The following is a 15,414-nucleotide window of genomic DNA, read 5'->3' as shown; positions in this document are numbered from 1 at the left end:
CCTCTTGAAATTAAATCAAATTCTACATGAAGCAAAAATGAAATAAAGAATACATCACTGGACTTTTTTTTTTTTTTTTTTTTTATATATATTGTTTCATGCAAGGAAGAAGGAACCAATGCCAGAGGCCTTCAAGCTGCTCCCTCAATGAAAAAACTAACAAGATAACAGAAACTTGTAAGTTAACTGCCTTCTATGACCCACAAGAATATCTTATTTATATATATAAAAAAAAAAATAAAAATAAAATTACCTTTCAAACTGGTCATTGAGCTGCTCCCTAAAGATCTGCCAGAGGTACTACCTGGAGAAATCTGATGAGAGAGAGAAAGAGCAAAAATACATAAAAAACTTTTCTCCAATATTCTCTGACAATAACACACACACACACACACACCAGCAGTTTTTTAGTGTGTGTGTGTGTGTGTGTGTGTGTGTGTGCGCACTAATTCTCCTGATCTGGGTTCCATCCCACATGGGGATAGACATTTACAAGGCAGTAGCAGCTAGTGTGCATAGTGGTGTGTGAGGAAAAGACCCATGGTCTGATTAATTTCATTTAAATGTCAGAAGATTGGCATGAATAATGAAAATTAAACAATGCACTACTGCAATGCTTCATCCATCCATCACCTATGGTAACGGCCAGCAAAAATCTTACCCTCTTCAAGTCATACAGGTCCAAAAATGGGCTGCCATAGTCAAGTATATTTTAGAATAGTTTTCCCTAATGGCAATACAAGGCTGAAAAACTCCAGTCATTTTTCAAGGATCAAGCTTGTGCAAGGTTGTCACTATAATATGATAGCCATACAATGGGAATATGGTACCACAAAATTCAATTTTCTCTTGAACAGTTTTTCCCTCTGATCCACAAAACTCAATTTTCTCTTGAACAGTCTTTCCCTCTGATCCACAAAACTAAAATTTTTCTTGAACAGTTTTCCCCTCTGATAAAGTTTACTTCACTTACAGTTTGAAAGACTTCATGAAAAAAGTACTCCATGGATTACATAAACTAATACTTAACAGCTCACCTGAGAGGCTTCTGAAGCTAATGAGTGATGTGTTCCTCCTGTAGCTGATTTTTCATCTTCTGACTGGGAGTGGCTTCTGGTCCTCCTTGTTGTGCTGTCAGTTCTTGACTTTGATTCTGTGATATTTTTTCTCTTTGATGGAGCTGGAACTTCCTCCTCATCAGTCAGACCTATCTCAGAAGCCACTATTGTCCTTCCTCTTTTCTGAGGAGTCTTAACCTGGGAGTTAACATCAGATGCATCTTTCTCTGTGACTGACCTTATTTCTCTTTGTGATGGTGGCATAGCCATCTCTGTGGAATCAAATACTGGCTCTCCACTGGCCAACTTGCTATGCCTGTGGTGGGATGAAGAAGGGGTAGCAGTGGTGAGTGTTACTGGCTGTGCAATGGAAGGACTTACTAGTGATAGTTCACTATTCTCTGATATGGTCTCCATTATTCCAATGCTTCTCCTACTAGATCTTCTAGATCTTGTATTTGTGGATTTTGCTGGTGTAGTCTTCCCTGGTGTTGTTTGACTGGTGTCTGTTGCTGAATAGGATCCATCTTCTTCCGTAATAGCTTCTAGTGTATCATCAATTATACTCTTGCGAGTGTGTTTTCTTGCAGATAACTTGGATGGGGTGGTCTTACCTTCAGAGTCAACAAAGCTCTTTTCTTTCTTACTGGCAACAGATGGTGATGCAGGTACAGCAGGAATTATATCTGGAGATAAACTACGCAAAACAACAGCTGGGTTTGGTGCTGCACGACTCGGGGACAGTTCCAGCTTGAGTGTGACTTTTTCAACAGCTTCATTATCTACTGCTAACCTCCTGGACCTTCTGACTGGAGTAGTTATAACAGAAGCTGGAGATGATGCATCATTACCTTTTGATAACCTCCTAGACCTTCTGGCTGGCGTAGTGGTAACAGAAGCTGGAGTAGAAGGCCTGGACTTTGTAACTGGTAAAGGCACTTGGTGTAACTTCCTACCAGAACGGGTGATTACTGCAACTGGTGGTACGCTATCTTCATCAGCCTCGATTCCTGGGGTAGCTGCCTCCAGCTTTCTATGAGCAGCCCTCGAAGCAACGGGTGTGGCTGGTGTTGCACCACTCAATCGTCGACTCCGTCTTGTAGGTGTCACAGAGGAATGGTCTTTGACCTCAGGGTCTTGGGCAGCCTCAGGGGATGTCCTTGAAATACTGGGTGTGGCTGGTGTTGCACCACTCAATCGTCGACTCCGTCTTGTGGGTGTCAAAAAGGAATGGTCTTTGACCTCAGGATCTTGGGCAGCCTCAGGGACTGTCCTTGAAGTACTGGGCGTGGCTGGTGCTGCACCACTCAATCGTCGACTCCGTCTTGTGGGGGTCAAAGAGGAATGGTCTCTGGCGTCAAGGTCTTGGGCAATCTTGAGAGAAGCACCAGGTGTGGCTAGTGTTGCACCACTCAATTGCCAACTCTGTCTCATAGGTATCGAAGAGGAATGGTCTTTGGCCTCAGGGTCTTGGGCAGTCTCAGGAGCAGTCCCTGAAGCACTGGGTGTGGCTGGTGTCGCACCACTCAATTGGTGACTTCGTCTTCCAGGTGTCGAAAAAGAATGGTCTTTGACATCAGGGACTTGCGGAGTCTCGAGAGAAATCCTTGAAGCACTGGGTGTGGCTGATGTTGCACCACTCAATCGCTGACTCAGTCTTGTTGGTGTCAGAGAGGAATGGTCTTTGGTTTCGGGATCTTGAACAGTCTCAAGAACAGTCCTTGAAGCACTGGGTGTGGTTGGTGCTGCACCACTCAATCGCCGAATCTGTCTTGTGGGTGTCGAATAAGAACGGTCTATGGCCTCAGGGTCTTGGTAGATCTCATCTGGAATGCCACTTATGGTTTGTTTTCTTGTTTTTCTTGTAGGGGTTGTTGATGCAACTGCAGCTTTTTCCTGCTTAGCAGTTTTCTTGGAAGAACTATCTGGAGTTGTGGGAGGGATGACTTCTTTGACCTGCTTTGCAGTTTCCTTGGCAGAGTTATCAGGAGTTGTAGGTGGAACAGCTTCTTTTATATGCTCTTCTGTTTCAATAAGTGAACTATCAGGAGTTGTAACGGCTTCTTTAATCTGGTTTGTGGTTTCCTTGGAAGAGATATCAGTGCATTCATCAAGTTTTCTTCTTGCTTCATATTTCACACTTTCTGTATCTTTTTCCATCTTCTCTTTTGCAATGTCTTCTTTGTCATCCTCAACTGTAACCTCAGGTTTATTATTTTCAGCATTTACATCTTGGTTCTCTTCTTTCTCACTCTCTGAGTCAATGAAGTGGAGGGGGCTAATACGTTCTGTGGTACCAAATTCTGACTGATCGCTCATCTCCTTTCCTACTTTATCTTCAGTCTTACTTCGTTCACCAGTTTCTTCCTGCTGCTCTTCTTTATCACTCTCTGAATCGGAGAAGCAAAGGGGGCTAAACCGTTCTGAGGTATTGAATTTTGAAAGATAACTTGAATTCTCTCCTTGCCCCTCCCGTACAGCTTCAGCTATCATCTCCTCTTCTCTAGGGCTAAGAGCGTGCTGTTTAGAAGCCAAGTCATCATCATCATCATCATCACCACCCTCTTTTGATGACATTACATCTTCCTCTCCCTGTTTTTCTAACGATACATTTTCATCTCCCTCTTCTTCTAGTGATACATCTTCATCTTCTCCTGTTTCAAACAATACATTCCCCTCTCCATCTCTTGCTACTGGTACATCTTCATCTTTTTTTAACAACGTATCTTTCTCTTCATTTTCTTGCAATACATCCGCTTCTTGCTCTTTTTCTTGCAATACATCTTCCCCTTCCTCTTTTTGTAGCAATGCATCTTTCTCTCCTCCTTCTAACAATACATCATCCTCTCGCCCTGTTTCTAATAATACCGGTACCAGTACATCTTCCAGTCCCTCATTTCTGAACAATGCATCTTCTACTTGCTCCTCTAACAACAGTTCTTTCTCTCCCTGTTTTTCTAGCAACTCTACTTCTTCTAACAATGCATCTTTCTTTCCCTCCTTTTCTGTTAATAAATCTTCCTCTCCCTCTTTTTCTAATAACACATCTTTCTCTCCCTCCTTTTCTGTTAATAAATCTTCCTCTCCCTCTTTTTCTAATAACACATCTTTCTCTCCCGCCTTTCCTGTTAATACATCTTCCTCTCCCTCTTTTTCTAATAATACATCTTTCTCTCCCTCCTTTCCTGTTAATAAATCTTCCTCTTCTTCTTTTTCTAATATTACATCTTTCTCTCCTTCCTCTTCTATCAATAAATACTCCTCTCCATCTTTTTCTAACAATAAACCTTCCTCTCCTCCTTTCACTGTGACATCTTTCTCCTCCTCTTTGGCAGCCTTTACTTTTTCCTCATTCATTTTACTATTATTCTTCGTCATCACATCCTCCAAGTCCATGACAGACAGTGAAGTTCTAACACCAACTTCTCTGTACCCACCAATAGGTTTTCTAGCAAGGATACCAGTGCTTGAAACCGTAACATAGTGTGATTCAACTTTTGTTACTTTCTCTAAATGAGAAAGTTCATGTTTTGTGAATTCTTCTTTTTCAGAAATGGCTTCTTCTTCAATTACATCTATATCTTCCTTCTTCTTCTTTACTACTGAATATCTTATTTCCGTGTTCAGCTGTTTACCTTCTGAAACAGACAGCTCTGCATTCTTCTGGGTTAATATCCTTTTAATATTCTGTTGGGAGACTTCCTCATACTTTTCTGAAACCACTGGACTATCTACTATAGACGATTTATCAAAAATACTGATATTCCTGGAAATCAGTTCATCTGGTTTGCCATTATAGGATGTATTTGTATCCTCAACTCGTTCTCGACTTACTTCACTTATACATTCAAATTCCGAATCCAAAACAGTCTGCATTTCTTCCTGGAATACAGCTTGACTGCCACTTTTCTTTTCCTTCATATCCTCTTTCTGATTATCAGGAGAGCTATCCTCTTCACTATCCTCCACTTCCTTTGACCTCTCTGCACTTGGAATCTCTAAACTCTCATCATCTGTTATTTCATCATTGTCAACCTTTCTTATTTCTCTGTTTTCCTCTTCAATATCTTCCATCTTATCGTCTGCTTCAGACTCTTCTTCATTCTCTTCACCAAACTTTAAGGACAATTTCTCTTCCCTTAAAACTTTGCTGCCTTGTTCTTTTCTTTCCTCTTCTACTTCCTCTTCTACAAAGCTGAAGTACATTTCATTGGTTGAACTATCCCTGCTATGGAGTTCAAATGACTCTTGTTCCACTGGATTTTCATCTCTTGTGTCTGCCACGTCCAGAGAAACTTTTCTGACAAGGCTGAGGAAAAAGAAAATAAATAACAATCAATCATCATCATCATCAGGACTTTCTTTCCCACCCTAGGACAGGGTGAGGAGCAGCAATGTCCAAACAGCCCAAGTTTGCCCAATCCAATGGCCCAAGCTTCCATTCACTCAATCATCATCATCATCAGGACTTTCTTTCCCACCCTAGGACAGGGTGAGGAGCAGCAATGTCCAAACAGCCCAAGTTTGCACAATCCAATGGCCCAAGCTTCCATTCACTCATCATTCAAGTTCCCAGAATCTTAGCTCTATCTGATATGCCAAAAACTTTCACCACATTCTGGAGCTTCATATAAACGTATCTGACAGAGTCAATCATCATCATCATCATCATCATCATCCAGACTTCCCTTCCCACCCTAGGGCAGGGTGAGAAGTGGCAATGTCTAGACAGCCCAAAGTAATGAAAACTGCTGTAAATCTAAATCAGAATTCAATATATATCATAATCACTGGTGTTGTAGGATATTCTAAAAATAAGATAACATTATAGTAGCATCAACTAATATCCACTTACTCAAACTTAGCATCTATAAAAAAATACTTTCCCTTTTCCTACTGAAACCTGATTTCCTTGCATTTCAAAAGGGTATGAAAGATCAGATACAGGAAAAAGAAAAATACACAAATGAGAAACACTATCAGCAGTGCATGGCAAAACAGGGAATATGTTCATTCACTAATCATTTAAGCATATGAAATTCTTAATAACATTCCACAGGACACACTATCCATACACAATATAAAGTATGTACATCTTTTCAAGAGAGAGAGAGAGGAGCAGTCAGGGAGAGAGACTGAAAGTGGTGAAGCTGAGGATCAAAGAAATGGCAAATGAATAAGAATACAGGGCCAAAGAGGGAAGGAGTTTAGAATCATTGAATTGGAGTTAAATGGATCTAGACAACCAGTGGAATACATATATGAGCTTAGTTAGGAATGCAAAAGCGGCGTGTGGTGCGGCAAGAAAAACAACAAAGAAGGGTACGGCATGGTGGGATGAAGAGGTTAAGAGAGCAGTGGTGGAAAAGAGGAAGTGGCTAGAGTGGATACAGGACAGGGGTCCAGTTAAAATATGAACTGAATATATCAAGAGCAAGAAGCATGTAAAGAGACTAGTGAAGAGGAAAAAGGAGGAGGTAAATGATGACCTACGAAGAAAAATTAATACAATTTCCTCTGAAAATAAAAAGTTATTCCGAAAGAGGTGTGGAAATGTAGAAGTGACAGTGGAAGGAAGTGTGAAAGTGTGAAGGATGTATGTGGTAGATTATTAACCCATGGGGATGAAGTAAGGATCGGATGGAAAGAATATTTTGAAAGCCTGATGAGTGGAGAGAGCAAAGTGACTGTTAACATGACTGGTTATGGGGGTGTACAGAGAAGGAATGCAGCGACAGGAATCCTGACACTTGCAGATGTGAAGAACGCTGTCAAGCAGCTTAAAAATGGGAAAGCAGCTGGGGATGATAAGGTGTATGCAGAGATGATTAAGTGTTGTGGGGACAGTGGAATAAGGTGCTAGACGGAGATATGTAAGAAGGCAAGGAAAAATGAAACTGTGCCCGATGAGTGGAAAAAGGCAGTGATTGTACCCCTGTACAAAAATAAAGGTGAGCGAAGTGAGTGCAAGAATTTGCATGGCATAAGTCTATTGCACTGTCGCTGGTGGGGGCGCTCACCATCCACTCACTTGACGTAGTGCTGCTTTGAATGTCTGCCCTTTCCTTTCTTCCATCCTTCCTCTTCTGTCTTTCTTTCCTTCATTCTTTCCTCTTCCTTCTGCCTATGCGTGACTCTACACTGAGTGTCAAGCCAAATGGTTTCCTGTACACCAGGAAACCATTTACTACGCTGGGTGGTAACTATATAACCAAATTATGGCATCTGCTGGTTTAGTAAGTAATTAAGGTGCTCCATTCGGACTAAGCCTGTGTAGATTTATATCCAAGAGGTGGTTGGGGTTTATTGCTCATGTAATGCCACTCAAGGAATGAGTGAGGCTGGTCAATTCTCATCTTAAATGTCAGGACCAACTTGCCTAACCCTGGGCTCCTACGCTTCTCATGGAGTGACACAGGAGTGGATGATGGATGGATGGATGAAGTCTACTGAGTACTTTAGGGAAGGTATAAGGAAGAATTATTATAAAGTAAGAGAGAGATATCAGAAGTCCAAGTGAGAGACGAACAGGGTGGCTTTAGGAGTGGCAGAGGATGTAAGGATCAAATATTTGCAGTGAGACAGATAGTGGAGAAGGCTTGTGAAAAGGACAATATGGTGTTTATGGCACTTATGGATCTGGAAAAAACATACGACAAAACAGAGAAGGACTGTGGAAGGCTTTGTGCATGTACGGTGAAGATGGTACGCTTCTAGGTGCTGTTAAGAGTTTTCATGATGGTAGTGAGGAATGTCTAAGGGTAAATGGGCATCTAAGTGCATGGTTCAAGTTCAATGTGGGCATGCGTCAAGGTTGTGTGATGTCCCCATGGTTGTTCAATATACTGTATATATGGACAGGGTGATGAAAGAAGTAAAAACACAAGTAATGGAGAAAGGAATGGTGTTGGAAATTTCTAGTGATGGATGGAATATCTCAAATTTGTTGTATGCTGATGACACAGTGCTACTTGCAAATATCGGACAAGAACTTGGTAGACAAGTGAAGAGTTTTCTAGATGCCTGTGAGCATCATGCCTTAAGAGTAAATGCAGAAAAGAGTAAAGTGATGGTTACTGAGAGAGAAGGTGATTCCCAGTGTGATGTTAGTGAGTGGAGAGAGACTGGAATGGGTGACAGAGTTCAAATACCTGGGTACTGTGATAGAAAGGAGAGGAAAATGTGCAAAAGAAGTGGAAAGTAGGGTGACACATGGAAGGAAAGTAGCTGGTGCTATGAAAGCCTAGATAAGAAACAGAGGCTTGAGTGTTGCAGTTGCATGAGGCTTACATGATGGAGTGTTAGTGCCAACTTTAACATACGAATGTGAGATTATGGTGTGGCATGAAAATGAAAAGTCAAGAGTAAGAGCCGTGGAGATGAGACTGCTAAGGAATGTATGTGCAGTATAGAGAGCGGATAGGATACAGAATAATGTGACACGTGAAAGATGTGGAGTAAGGAAGTCTGTGGACACCAGAATCGAAGAGGGTGTGCTGAGATAGTTTGGTCATGTGGAGAGAATGGATGACAATGGAGTGGTGAAAAAGGTGTACCTGAGTGAATCTGAAGGAGGAAGGAGGCGAGGCAGGAGAAGAAGGTGGAGGGATTTAGTGGATGAGTGTGCGTGGAAGAGAGGAATGGAAGTTGGTGAGGCTAAGGGACTGACAAGAGACCGTGCCAGATGGATGAATTTTGCATGGAGAAATGCATAACCAAGAATTTGGCACCCCATTTTAACATGACAGTGCTCAGATTGGTTCTATCAGATAGGTATGTGTGAAGCTACAGAACATGGTGAATTTTTTTTTGCCAATCTGATGGAGCCAGGATATCAAGGACTTGAAACACGAGTGTATGGAAGTGCAGCCCACTGAACTGGGAAAACACTGGCTGTTTGGACACTGCTACTCCTCACCCAGTCCTAGGGTGGGAAAGGAGGTCCAGACGATGATGATCTTTTCACCAGTTTATGCATGTCAAGTAGAACCAATCTATTTCTTGTCAATTAGTATCTCCACACGGAATCTACTCAATACACTTCACCAGCATTCATCAATAAATAACAAAGCTTATGCAGCAATCAATATTAATGAATAACAAATCTGCATACGCATTTCCACGTTGTGTTCAACTGACCCTCTGATCACACAGTTTTCATGCACATTTTATCCTCTTACAAAGTTCACTCAAATCATCCCTGATTACACAATACCAACTGGCTTGTCACTCGGTGTACAGCCACCTGAAGGCAGCAATACATCCAGTGTGTGGATGATGGGCACCACCACCTACCACCATTAAATTTATTCCTGATCCAAAGAAGTTACACTCATATTTTTAAACATTTCCTTCCCTTTCAGATGCATGGGAAGGACATCTTTCACTGAACTGGTATGTTTTAAAAAATCCAAACTGCTTGAAGGACAAGGTCTTCCTTCCAAGCAGACAAAATCATTAGAACTTGATGGAATCATTTGACCTGTCAATTCAAAAATCCCTTAGCAATTTTTGTGCATTCGTGGCTCAATCGGTAGAGAGGTGGCCTGCAGTCCTAACGGACCCAGGTTCAAATCCCGGCTGGGACAGGGAACAGTTTAAGGATTTGAATTTCATTAAATCAGGCTTTACTGATCTACCAGAAGACCCGCCGACATGTCGTAAAAATACCCCCGCTAATACCAATACACTAGTCCTGCATGAGACAGCCCTAGCATGCATTCAATATGGACGGTGGGTGTTAGCGCTGAAGTGGTGACATGCAGAGGTGTATGGTATGTAGGAGGACTGCTGGGCCTTGATAGCAGGCTGTGAAGCCTATGCCCACATAAAAAAAAAAAAAAAAAAATCTTTTGCAGTTTATTGCCATAACCCCTACATGTTGGTTGACGTGTATAGCTGTCACGATTTTGGAAGTGGAGCAACGCCAGTTGACGTGTACAACCGTAAGCGTCTTCCCGCCACTCTTTGAACTTTAACTTATCCTTACTCATCGACGGGTTCACCTGGAGACGTGGGGATACTTTCATTTGAAAGTGGAAGTGTTGGTGAGTCTTATGTATCTTAATTTTTTCTCTAGCTGTTATAGTTTGGCAGATATTAGGGTTTGAAGTTAAGGTATTTTCTCCAAAATCGCAGCACCCCCATAGGGAGGAGTGTGCAACATCGGAAAACTCCCGGTGTGTAGGGGTTAAATATATTTAAAATGTCAATGAGAGGTACTGTACAATTTTATTAATATACTGACTTTTAAATGCTATTTGTATCTCTTTAACCCATGGCGTCTGGGTGTCATGTACAGATGACCCCCTGGAGACGTTCGGGTAGCACATATACATGATCTAGTGTTTCGCAGCATTGTTTGAATATTTTACAGGCAATTACCACCACAGGCAAACACTGGCAACCCTCCTGCAAACTCCTATACTCAGTTTTTTTTATCGAGACGAAGATGCACTTGAAAGATTGGTGATTATTGGCTGAATGCAACATTACTTCATAATCTAGCATTATTAACTGACAACAAATATCTGAGGGGGAAATTTGGGTTAGTAAATATTATTTGGACATGTTGCATTCAGCCAATCATCATCAACCTCTCAAGTGCATCTTTGCCTCAATAAAAAAAACGGAGTATAGTTACCTGTCTATCTACGTCACAAGTAGACCTACACAATAAGTTTTCCCTGTGTCCGGTGAGATGTCAGCCAGTCTGCTTCAAGGTCGTTGCCATATTCACCTCACTCCCCTGCTCACACCACCAAAATCACACCACACTTCTCTAAGCCTACAAGGAAATGGTATTTAAGGTTGACTGCAGCATTCTGAAACTTTTTTTATTGTGGAAGGCTACAATAAGCCTTACTTGTGCCATGCATACAGACACAGCCACAAAAAACACGAAAAGTTACCCCACTTTCAAAGACTCTCTTTCTGACCCTATGCACTATCAGTAGTCTGAGGCCATTAGATTGAAGCCTAAGGATTGATGAGTATTATGACCCTTAGTTTAAAATTTTTGGCCAAGTATTAGCTGAGTTACTATGGTTTAAAACAAAAATAGTGATTTTCCAGAAATCCCTGGCTGGGGGAAGGGTTGGTGGAAACAAACATGGGAGGCCACAAGTTAAAAGTGTTACACAAGTCAGTTGACATGTTCAGCCAGACATAAACAAAGCAGATGACGTACTTCCTCTGATATTCATCCAGTCTTATAATAAGATGTGACACTGACTAATGTTATATAATATGGCCAGGGACACACGACAAATTTATTTCAAGAAACATCTTGCTTGTTATCTGCCCAGAAAAGGAAAATTTGCCATAAAGGTCACACGAGTGGTTCAGCTCATGTCTTTCGGCTGGAAAAAACAAGCGAGCGCTGCCATGTAAGTACACAGACGTTTACAAGTGATTCTTACACTTATGAATAACAACATTAAAGAACGTAATAGTCCTCAAATATTATTTCTTATCAAACTACAGTATTGTCATGAGGAGTGAACACCACTGCGGTGTTGGCCAAAATGGCATTGATGGTTGAATACAAACCAACAGTATAGATATGGTGGTGACCTCCCACATCTGAAATGTGTTGTGCTTTCATTATCCAGTATGAGATATGGGTGCTTTGATGTATTATTTTATAAATGTAACACTCCACCATACCAAATATCAGCAGGATAGGTCATTTTAGCTTAACAGGGCTAACACCCTGAACATTTTCCCTTCCCTTCCCTTCCAAAAGGAATCTGCTTGGATACCAATGGAAATCAAAACTCCTTCGATGGAAAGGGAGAGTTTAGGGAAGGGATGTTAGTCCTGCAACTGCAGTGTGCCTTTCAGAGGGCACTTCCACCAGACTGCAGTGTGCCTTCCAGAATGATGCTTAATTTTCAAATTTGCTGTCTCCTTATGGCAAAAAAGAGTTTGCTTATGATTGATGGGTGGCCACACACTGGATGATGCAATCTTTGTCTTGTGTGGTGGAGGGCAGTGCTTATTTCCTACCTGCCTGGTCACTATTCCTGTTTTTCTCTAACCAGGTCTAAAATTGTTCTCACTCTCTCTCTCTCCACTTGTACTGCTGAGCTGTAACAAGAGACTACTGCTTTACTGCTAGAATATGCTGTTGGTTGTGAAGAAGTGCTATGGAAAGGTGATGGAGCTGTACTACTGTCTTTCTCTGCCACTGAGCTACATGGAATAAGCTGCAAAAGTACAAAATTTTAGGCCAAGGTAAGGTAAAAGGACTATAGTCAGTTAATACATGTTCAGACTACTCAAACTGGACAAAAACAAAATACTTTGAACTCATCACTACCTGTAAACGTGGGCACCTTATAGCTTCCTGTTTGCTCCCTTTGCAAGCAGACTAAGTGGTTTACTGATGTGTGAATTTTATTAATGAATGACAAATATTTTTATGAAAATTCTTAAAGTGAAAGAAGGAAAATTTTTCCTGCATCTGGTGGACAATGAACATTTCATTGAACAGGTATGTTCAAGTGGCTTACTGATGTGTGAATTTTATTAATGAATGACAAATATTTTTATGAAAATTCTTAAAGTGAAAGAAGGAAAATTTTTCCTGCATCTGGTGGACAATGAACATTTCATTGAACAGGTATGTCACAGCCTAGGGGAAAACTGAGTATGTTTCTAAACTCTTCAGTCTGGGAACATCTCTTAAGCCAAATAAAATTACCTGGTGTTTGCAACTACAGAATTAAAAGAACATCTCTGGAAAGAAGAGGTTAATAATGCAGATGTAGGTATTACCTTCCACAGATTATACCTGTAGCTTGGTGTCTACTGTATTTTGTGCTGACAAAACATTAAAACTAAAATCACCCATTCAATTACTTCTAATGAAATCATGTGATCTTGCTCTCACCTTTGAGGAAGAATAGTGCGAATACTGTCACCAGCTTCAGGGTGCAGAGGTAGTCGAGGGGTGGGAATACCAGAGTCTGGGTGTCTGGAGTGAGAGGTGCCAGGGACAAGTCAAAAGCACAGTTCAGTGAGGATACATTTGGACTTGGTTACGGTATGCTATGGGGGGGGGGAAGAAGCTACATGCAATTGTTGCCTTTACAAATTTACCCATTTTTTATTACATCCTTCAACTACAATGAGCCTTTGTCTGGGCCAGACATTGGCAACTATTAAGTGCTTTAGTTAGGGTTTCCTATCATAACACTTCCCACACAACCCATCAGCAGCATATGCCAATGTTTTTAATAAGTACAGTACTCATAACTTTTATTAACTTTCATCCACCTCACATAAAAAACAAGTAATAAAATTGTTGCAAAAATATTACTGCCACATAATAACTTGTGCACTGCCTGAAGTCTCATCTATGAGTTCATTCAGTGCAGCCACAACAAATACCACTACCTCCTACCCTTATCCTGGCCCTTAACCCGCCGCATCCCATTGACGTATGGGTACATTGCAACATTTTGCATTTGCCAGTCCCAACAACGTACTGGTACATCGTGCAATTGCAAGGTCCCTAATTTGCACAATTTTCAATTTTCGTGCGTGATTTTTCATAAGTATACACGGGACACCTTCCCCTATTCCTCTACAAGATGCCAAGCAGGGACAATGCCTTACACCGCATAACCTCCCCCCCCTCCCCGCATGCCATTGTCTCGGCAATTCACCTGTTACCAGTGACCTAGGCAATAAAGACATTCGCGGCCAGAGTGATTCCCCAATCGATGACAATGTGGAGGACAAAGTATACATAGCATTAGAGGAAGAAACAGTCAGAAATGATCATCAGGTAATGTGCCAAAAGAAGGTAAGGTACGGTGATGAGTTAGTGAGTGAAACAACGCTTATAATGCCTATATTACTGTTTGAAAACCAATATACTCTCGTACTACATAAAAATTTATACCAAGTAAATAAATAAATACCGTTTTTGAGTGGTGTGAAATAGTTACCCTCCCATAGAACTCGTTTTCTTTGGTTCCAGCCAGTTAGAAAACCCAGTCATGTAAGGAGGTACTGCTACCTGGATCAAGTGTTTTAAACCTCAGGTGAGCGATTTCTCTATGAAATTTCGATGTTTCTCACCAAAAGCGGAGGTTTTAGCCAAAAAAAACTTTTTTTCGAAAATACCTCAGGATTGGGGGGTGTCGGAGGTGCGAAATAGCTCGGGACGTGACAGGTTAAGGGGGGCAGACGGTTGTTGCTTATGAAGGTACATTTGTTTTTATTATATCTGTCTGATTTTTTTTATATGTTTTGTTACTTTATATGAGCAATAACATCCCAAATTTTTGTTGTTGCTTATGAAGGTATATTTGTCTGATTTTTTTTATATGTTTTGTTACTTTATATGAGCAATAACATCCCAAAGTTTGAGTAAATTTGATAGATTAGTTTCTACAGAAAAAAATAATATATGCATGAAATGTATAAATAAAAAGACACGAGAAATGGGAAACCAGGGAATGTGTGTTCATCTGATCTCTATGATATTTGGTAGTTTTACGAATAAAACCCTCATTAATAAATTTCCCTAAGTTTTTTATTATTCTTCACCACTGCTGTACAAAAAAATTCCCAAAATGCCTATGTATTTATCCCAATTTTTACATCCTTTCTGTCATGTTGAAAAAATCGTTACAGTCATGTCTGTCAGTCTCTGGCAAAAATATATGCACAAAATGTTCCCCTTTCATTCCTCTTTTTGTAGGTATTTTGCTTTTTGTCTTATGTTCAAAATTAAAGGAGTTATACCACTCCAAATGAAAATAACTTTTAGTTCCGAGATATCACTCGTTTTCTGTTGACTTGCAGTGTCTGTACAATTAGAAACAAGTTAGGTACTTTTATTTATTTTATGTGTTAGGATTAGGGATGGTTATGAAGAGATAGAGGGTGTTGGAGAAGACGAAGTTGGAGAAAAAGACGTAGAAGGTTGGGGGTCGTCAGGTGAGGTGGTGTTGGTGTAGAAAGAATTGCTACTTCCAATGTGTTTTTCTCTCCTCAAAATGGTGTCAAATTCTTCTCTGCCACTTTCTGATGTTGCAGTAGCTCTTAGATGGTTGCCCCATCTTCAAAAAGTGTGCAAAAACGATGAGAAATGGCCAAGATTAGCATACACTGAGAGCAGGTTGAGATCGAAGCTGACATTTCTCACCCCTCCCAGTGTCATTGCATCTCCGGCCTTCCCCACCTCACTGCCACCCTCCACACACTCACACTCCCATTGCCAGATGTATGACAATTTTTCAAGAAAAAAAAGGAAAAAAGTCAGAAAAAAAGTGGTCATATTATAATTACATAGAAAATGGAGGTTTCTGCAGGGAAATGACCTCAATATTGGAATTAC

General features: G+C 40.8%; 1 protein-coding gene across 1 annotated transcript in view; it reads right to left on the bottom strand.

Moving 5' to 3' along the window:
- Elys (AT hook containing transcription factor 1 homolog) overlaps positions 1-15,414 on the bottom strand; it is a 137,900-nt gene that overhangs the window by 28,998 nt on the left and 93,488 nt on the right. The window contains exons 25-27 of the mRNA XM_080283442.1: positions 4,421-5,367; positions 1,038-3,448; positions 254-314 (exon numbers count right to left, since the gene is read on the bottom strand). Of these exons, the coding sequence (XP_080139568.1) occupies positions 254-314; positions 1,038-3,448; positions 4,421-5,367 (3,419 nt within the window). The remainder of the gene's footprint in view (positions 1-253; positions 315-1,037; positions 3,449-4,420; positions 5,368-15,414) is intronic.

The sequence above is a fragment of the Coenobita brevimanus genome, chromosome 97 (assembly GCF_032717465.1).
Source record: "Coenobita brevimanus isolate Jiangsu-jjx chromosome 97, ASM3271746v2, whole genome shotgun sequence".
Taxonomy (NCBI): domain Eukaryota; kingdom Metazoa; phylum Arthropoda; class Malacostraca; order Decapoda; family Coenobitidae; genus Coenobita; species Coenobita brevimanus.
Note: the sequence above shows the minus strand (reverse complement) of the source record. Positions and strands in the feature narration are given on the sequence as shown.